Raw genomic sequence first — 8,316 nt, 5'->3', positions numbered from 1 at the left:
CATCAAGTTAAGGGAGTGTAGGAAGGGTGAAGTAATTGCATGGTTGGGATGAACATTGAGATCAACAATGTAATGTAAAATCGTGAGAAACCTACATATAATACGAGTTATTGTTTTATTTAATTTAATTTAATTTGATCATTAAAATTATTCTGTTTCATCAGATTGTGCTGAATATATTTTATTGATATATCGAATTCTGATATCTGCAATCTTATCTTATCGATGCTTCATAATTAGGTTGACAAACTTGTCAATGATACGTTTCAATTGGTTACATAAAATAATTATATAAAATATGAGTCTGTTCCATTAAAAGAGAACAACGACTGCCTCCGATGACACCCAAAACCCGCTTAAAGCTCCCCGGAGCTACGACGAATTAGAAGACGATGAAGAACCTCTACCCAAAAAGCAAAAACAGCTGTCGTCTTTAACAGCTCCTCAATATCCTAATTCAGTACCCGCAATCAACGATGATAACCCCTCCAACGCTGCTATCGAAAACAGTAACAATAATGGCAATGCCCATCAAATCCTTCCCCTGCAACAAAAGCCAAGACAACAAAGAAGTCTAAGAAGAAAAACAATAATGTCTGGGTAACGAAAACGTCGAGAAAAGGGAAAAAGAAGAGTAAAGTGAATTGGAGGGTTTGACAGCCAAGTGGAAAATGGTGTAGCCAATGAGAAGAAACAGTAGTGAGCTTGAATTGGAGACTAACATCAGTATAAAATGCCTGCTAATTTGAGGGACTGTTTTATATGCTAACTTTAATACTTTTGAAATTAGGTCTGCTGAGTTAATTGATTAGTTCTGTAAAATCTGACTTTTCTTTAAAGATGAGAGAAAGTTGGTTTCCTGCTTGCAATATAAAACAGTCCCTCAAATTAGCAGGCATTTTATACTGATGTTAGTCTCCAATTTCTTAATCAGCCTTGCCTTAACGCGTTGACATGTGGAGACTTAAGGAAGGTTACTGGCCTGTCGAACTTCTACTCCAGTGTCTACTACTTCCGACCAGTGCTCAGGTTGTTAGGAGTCTTATTGGTTCCATTGCCAAGGGTTTTGGAGTTTTTGCTATTGTTTCGGTATTGGTTTAGTATAGTATTGCTGCAGGTTCTGTGTTATTATGGGTCGGTATTCTATTGAGTTGGTCAAGTTTACGAGTATTATTTTATCATTTAAATTTTATTTGTAAATTTTTGGGTCGAATTGAATTTATTTGTTTAAGTCTATGTTCAAATTTGAATGAAATTATTTGTAATGTTACGATATTAGTTCTATTTTGAACGACTCTTTAACAATATAAGATATATACATATATTTTTTATATTATTTTTTAGATGTTTAAGTAAGATTTATACAGTTATCCTCACACAACCGATTCTTTGAATTCAATTTTAACTCTGTTTTTAAATGCAGATCACTAAAATTGTCGAGATCCCAAGGTAAGTGTGATTATGTGGATTGCTCGACTATTATTAGGGCTGGCAGGACACAAAGCAATGGTAGAAAAAGATGGAACATGGATATTACCTGTACAATACCTATCCAAATTCTGAAAAGAAAAACTATAAAGAATCCGGTTTAATCCATCTTTGGGACTTTGAACCTACAGTTTTCGTTAGCACTTGGGTAATTCATGCATCAGCACTGCAAAAAACACAAGAACATAATAATAGTACACATAAACAAAGTGGTATCATTAGATGTTAAGATATTGTTCTGCTACAGCATTTTTCAGACAAAATACACTAAGAACAATGGGACCTTTTTTTGTATCTGTTTATCCTATCGGGTAAGAAGCAAGGAAAGTCGCTCAAGAAGAATAAATAAAGCTGATATCCATGTTTTCGTAAGAAATGCTGCTACGGTACTCTTGATTTGTTGATTCTTCTAAAGAATTGGAGAGTTTAGGCCCTCCTGAGAAGACAATGAATGTAGAACCTGGTGCCTCTTGGATGGGAAGGCTAATGTTTTCCTAAAAGAAGGTCGGTTTTTCAAGTGTTGTATCGTTCGCTTCGTATAAAGAGTCCGAAACAAAGGCGAGACTCTCTCCTTGAACTTGAGTATGATAAAGAAAAGATATCTATATGTTATCAAAAGCATTATAACAGCTGCTAAATCCCACCACTTTGAATGCTCCAGGTTGATGCCGAGCATGGTCGTGAGGACGACATCGCCTTTTAGTTTTGGACCACCAGGTATGAAGCCATCGAACTCGAGCCCGACCATATCATTCTTGTATGCACCCTGCATTCTCCATTTCATAGAAAGTCAATTCACATTGTTTCATTGGGACATTTCTGCATTCCAATGAAAATTTACCTGTAACGCCCACGCGCCATAGTTGATATATGAAACAGGGTAACGCCAGAATATCTTTGGGAGATCTGGCATCGTTCGGAAATATCCGGCTGTCATCATCAGTAAACCCTGTGTAAATGGAAAAAGGAAGAATTAATTGATGACATTAATGATGGAGCTCTAAAAATTTGTTAAAAAATTATAGTTCTTACTATAAAACCGGCTCCAATTATGACTCCCATCATGAAGTTGGGAACTAATGATGCTATCATCATCATGCAGCTCTCTACAGTTGCAATGGAGCTAATGAGATCAAGTGCGACATACATGAAATGCGAAATTCTGGGCCGGAGTTTCACCATGTAATAGGTAATTGATGCAGTAGCAAGGGACATCACAGTCAAGAATGGAAATGTGGAGAGAAAATTTGACAGTATATAAACAGCAACCCCATAATGTCCATTGCGCCTTTCCCGATGAAAAACCTATGATAGAACACCGAACAGAAGAAAAAAAGGAGTTATTGAAAGCTTTTAGTATCATTAGTTCTTCAATGAGATTACTCACCTTGAGTTCTTCAATGAAGGATGGGAAGCCTCCTATGGACATGAATGTCATGAAACCTGATAAGAAACCGCCGCATGCTCCCCAAGCTAAGATTGCATTGTAGTTTGTTCCAATGTCGAAGAAAATAGAGCCAACACAAATAGATAAGGCCACATAGATTCCTATCCTTAACCAGTAATATCCCAAATCTCTGGACATGTTTACAAAGGACCTCTTTGTCAAAGTAGATAGTTGTTTCAACCATTTTGCTTCACTGCTGTGTTTTTCCCCAATAACGGGTCCCTCCTGAAATATGAGCAAGAAAAATCTAAGGAACCGTAGGCTTACAATGGTCCATGACTATGTTCGAAATGCTTACAATGGTCGAAATTTCTCGGATTCTCGCTTTCGCCTTTGCCGCATAATCTGAGCTTCTGTATTTCTTAACGAGCAATGCTTTTATCCGTGCTGTTGTTAGGCTTGTCAAAGGATCTAATGTGTTTTGAAGTTCCTGCAGTTCATAAATGAAAAACATATTTAACCATGCTTTTATCAGACGTGCATGGCCTGAAAATCAGATTTATGACTTCCCTGTTCCTTGTTTAAAATGTGAAATTGTTTCACAAAACTATGATACTACATATATTTTGTTGTCTGTTAAATACTGAGAAAATAAATTTTGGAAAAATGCAGGGAAACCAAGTGACTGCTACATGGGGAAATGTCTATGTTGTTATCTCCTTGGAAAATGAAGAATGAAATGCTTACGGTCATTCTGTGAGATTCCTTCAGAGTCTCTTCTACAATGTCAAAATCTGAATTTATGCAACGAAGGAAGTGATCCGAAGGATTTCTCCGACTCGGACATGGGAATCCTACTTCAGCAAAGAACAGCAAATTCAATTTTGTAAGTAGAAATGAACGAATTTAATTCAATTATATGTGATGAAACACTATTATCTGCAAACAAGTTTGATGACATTGTTGAGATATTTATGTTGTTTCACTACCTTTGCAGCCATTTTTGCCTCCCCAAAGTAAACTTGTTCTCCACCAGAGAGTAGAAACAGATCATCAAAAAGCGAGAAAACCTCGCTTCTCGGCTGATGGATTGCGGTGATGATAGTCCTGCCATCACGGCCAACGTTCCTAAGAGTTTGTATCACAAAAAACGCCGAGGCACTGTCTAGGCCACTTGTAGGTTCATCAAGAAACAAGAGATGAGGCCTGGTGAGGATTTCGAGTGCAATGCTTAGCCTTTTCTTCTCCCCCCCCCCCTTATGCCGCGTAGGTGCCAGTTTCCGATAAGCCGATCGGCACACTCTTGGAGACCTATTTCTGTGATTGTTGTTGGGGAAATCAGTTATTTCTCACACGAACGCAGTTTCAAATTGACCTAAAATATCAAGATCAAAACCACCAAAGGTTGCACAACGGATAAATCTGTCAAACTATTGAATATTGAAACACAATGGAAAAACCGAATAAAAAACAATAAAGGAGAGAGAACACACCAAATTTACGAGGTTCGACGAGAATATCGTCTACTTCTCGGGCACCACACCGGATGATAACTTCACTATATCGTCAATATTACAACAAATGGAATTCTTTAGAATTCCCAAAGTGGGAGAATGAAAAATACAAGAGGAAGAGAGAACTTGTTTTGGATGATTTCTAATGAAATACTTAGGCCTATTTATAGTTGAGTTTTAAGGACTAAACTTATAAATAATCTAATATTTTAGGGATTAAACATGAAAAATAAGTTGGCCACCTACCAAAGAATTTTCCAATGTGTACAAGTTAGCCACCAAATATGAAATTCCCATGTTCAAAGTTTGGCCACCAACCAAGATGAAATTTCTAATAAGTTGGCTACCAACCAAGATGAAATTTCCAACTTGTCAACTTAATTTCAAGCCAAATCTAACAAATCTCCACCTTGGCTTGCAATTACCAAGCCTACTCAACTTCTTCAACTCTCCAAATTTGTATGGCCTCTAATTGCGCTCACAAGCGCCACACACCCGAAGGTGTTCATACTTTCAGGATGTTAATCAAGTTCAAACAATGATTGAACTTGATTACTGTTACCACCTTGGTCATCATATCTGCATGATTTTCTGATGTCGCAATTTTCTAAAGTAGAATTTTTATTCTTCAAAGATCTCTCGCACAAAGTGATACCTCACGTCGATATGCTTAGTCCTTGAATGATAGACTTGATTTTTCGCTAAGTGAATAGCGCTCTGACTGTCACAATAGAGACTAATGTGACTTTGAACAACTACCAAGTCTTCCATCAACCCGTTAAGTCAAATTGTTTCCTTTACAGCCTTTGAAACTGCCATGTATTATGCCTTTGTAGTAGACAAGGCCACCGTAGATTGCAATGTAGACTTCCAACTTACTGGGGCTTTAGCAAGAGTAAACAAATACCCAGTAGTTGATCGACGCTTATCCAAATCACCAGCATAATTGGAATCAGCATATCCAACCACACACTGACCAAGTGCTTCATCCTGTTCAAAACTAAACCAATATCCACGGTTTGTTAGAGATACCGTATAATCCATTTCACATCTTGCCAATGTCCTTCTCCAGGATCATGCATGTACCTGCTCACAACTCCAACTGCTTGTGAAATGTCAGGACGCGTACACACCATTGCATAGATCAAGCTCCCAACTGCATTAGCATATGTAACTTTTTCCATATACTCTCGTTCTTCGTTAGTCTTAGGAGATAATTGAGAACTAAGTTTCAAATGAGAAGTCAGTGGGATACTTACATGTTTGATATTTTCATTCACGCCAAAACATTGTAATATCTTTCTCAGATATTGTTTCTGTGTTAAACAAAGCTTCATTCTCTGTCTATCTCTGCTTATCTCCATACCAAGAATCTTCTTGGCCTCACCTAGATCTTTCATCTCAAACTCTTGATTCAACTGAGCCTTTAATTTGTCTATCTCCTTTTGACTCTTCGAAGAGATCAACATATCGTCAACGTACAAGAGAACATAAATGAAAGATCCATCTTTGAGCTTTTGCAAATACACATAATGATCATATTTGCTTCTAGTGTACTTTTGCCTCTTCATAAAGCTATCAAATCGCTTGTACCACTACCTCGGAGATTGCTTCAATCCATATAGTGATTTGTTCAGCTTACAAACCCATTTCTCACGACCACCATCTTTGTATCATTCTGGCTGAGTCATATAGATCTCCTCTTCTAAATCACCGTGCAAGAAAGCTGTCTTTACATCAAGTTGAGCTAGCTCCAAATTCAACTGTGCTACCAAGGCCAACAATATTCTAATGGAGGAATGCTTCACAATAGGGGAAAATACTTCATTGTAGTCGATTCCCTCCTTTTGAGCGTAGCCTTTAGCTACCAACTGTGTCTTGTAGTGAACATCTTTCTTGCTATGAGATCCATATTTCTTTTCAAATATCCACTTGCATCCAATTGCTCTTTTACCTTTCGGTAATTGTGTCAGTTTCCAAGTGTTGTTCTTTTGGAGAGATTGCATTTCTTCATCCATGGCACTTTTCCACTTATCACTTTCCAAGCTTTGTATTGCTTCTTGGTAAGTGATAGGGATATCATCATCAACAACTGGAAAAGCATAGGTCACCATATCAATAGATCGAGCAAGTCTACGAATTTCTCTCCTTGGCCTTGTAACTGCAAATGGTTCTGGTGTCTCCAATGGTTCTTGGGTTTGAACCTCTTCATCTTCTGATTCTTCTATTGGAGTTGAAGAATCAGCTGCATCAACTTCTGGGATCATCGTCTACTGAAACTTCACCTGTTTTGGAGTATGCTCCACCTGCTATGGAGTACTACTTGTCTGGATAGCTTTATTTGTTACCTTATTTACTAGGGCAGCTTCATCAAAGGTAACATCTCTGCTACAAATTATCTTCTTGGTGTCTAAACACCAAAGGTGGAATCCCTTCACTCCACGGGTGATTCCCATAAAGAGAGCCTTCTTTGCTCTCGGATCAAGCTTGGATTCCTTCACATGATAATAAGCAGTGGATCCAAATACATGTAAGGAATCATAATCAGTAGCAGGTTTTCCAGACCATACCTCCAATGGTGTTTTTCCTCCTATCGCTGATGACGGCAGACGATTGATGAGATTGCCAGCATATGTCACAGCCTCAGCCCAAAATACCTTGCCTAACCCAGCATTAGACAATATACATCGAACTTTCTCCAATAATGTTCGATTCATACGCTCTGCCACCCCATTCTGTTGTGGTGTATTTCTAACAGTGAAGTGTCGAACAATAACATACTCATGGCAAACGTCAAAGAATTGGTCACTTTTATATTCCCCTCCATTGTCCGTCCTAAGACATTTGATCTTTCTACCAGTCTGGTTCTCGATCATATTTTTCCATTTCAGGAAAATTCAAAGCACTTCATCTTTAGACTTCATCGGATACACCCAAACTCTTCTGGAAAAGTCATCTACAAAAGTTACAAAATAATGGTTTCCTCCCAAAGACGATGTCTTTGAAGGGCCCCATACATCTGAGTGAATATAATCCACAATACCTTTTATATTATGTATAGTGGTGCCAAACTTCACTCTCTTCTGCTTTCACAGAACACAATGCTCGCAAAAGTTCAATTTGCAAGCCTTTGCACCTTTCAACAATCCTTTCTTTGACAGAATTTGCAAGGATTTTTCTCCAGCATGTCCTAACCGCATATGCCTCAACTGGGTTGCGTCCAAATCATTACCTCCGGAAGCTGCTGCAACTGCTCCAATAATTGTACTACCTTGGTAGTAATACAAATTATTTTTCCTGATGCCCTTTATCATCACATGTGCGCCATATGTGACTTTTAAAACTCCATCTCTCATAGTGACTACTGAGCCTTTGGATTCCAAGGCTCCTAACGAGATGAGATTTTTCTTCAAACTGGGCACGTATCTGACATCCGTCAGAACTCTGGTTGATCCATCTTGATTCTTCAATCGAATTGAACCTATCCCAACAGTTTTACAGGCATTGTCATTGCCCATATAAACAACTCCTGCATTTAGTTCTACTAAATCAGAGAACCACTCCCGATTAGGGGACATATGATAGGTGCAACCCAAATCTAATATCCATTCATCTGAATGAAATGTTGTTGATGAAGCAACCAATGATATGTCAGAGTCATTTGCATCATGCTCTGCAACACATGTATCTGGAGCAGCTTTTCATTTCTTCTTCAGCTTCGGACAATCTTTCTTCCAATGGCCTTTCTTATGACAAAAGGCACATTCATCTTTACCCAGTCTGGACTTTGACTTTGATCTCCCTCTCCACTTTGGCTTTTGACTTTTCGAGCGACCTCTTGCCACCATGGCCTCCGCTGCTTCGTACTTGCTCTCCTTCTTGGTTTTTTTCCTGAGCTCATAACTATACAAAGCATCAGTTACATCT

The 8,316-nt window shown here is 38.3% G+C and overlaps 1 protein-coding gene across 1 annotated transcript; it reads right to left on the bottom strand.

The window, feature by feature from the left end:
* Nucleotides 1–3,182: 3,182 nt before the first annotated feature.
* On the bottom strand, nucleotides 3,183–5,433 carry LOC120156556 (ABC transporter G family member 15-like). Its single transcript, XM_039167858.1, has 5 exons — nucleotides 5,367–5,433; nucleotides 4,235–4,250; nucleotides 3,865–4,192; nucleotides 3,623–3,745; nucleotides 3,183–3,365 (listed from the first exon to the last, which is right to left on the bottom strand). The coding sequence occupies exons 1-5, from the start codon at nucleotides 5,431–5,433 to the stop codon at nucleotides 3,183–3,185; spliced, it is 717 nt and encodes a 238-aa protein (XP_039023789.1).
* Between the last annotated feature and the right edge of the window lie 2,883 nt (nucleotides 5,434–8,316).

The sequence above is a fragment of the Hibiscus syriacus genome, unplaced genomic scaffold (genome assembly GCF_006381635.1).
Source record: "Hibiscus syriacus cultivar Baekdansim isolate YM2019G1 unplaced genomic scaffold, ASM638163v2 tig00111231_pilon, whole genome shotgun sequence".
NCBI classification, from domain to species: Eukaryota; Viridiplantae; Streptophyta; class Magnoliopsida; order Malvales; family Malvaceae; genus Hibiscus; species Hibiscus syriacus.
Note: the sequence above shows the minus strand (reverse complement) of the source record. Positions and strands in the feature narration are given on the sequence as shown.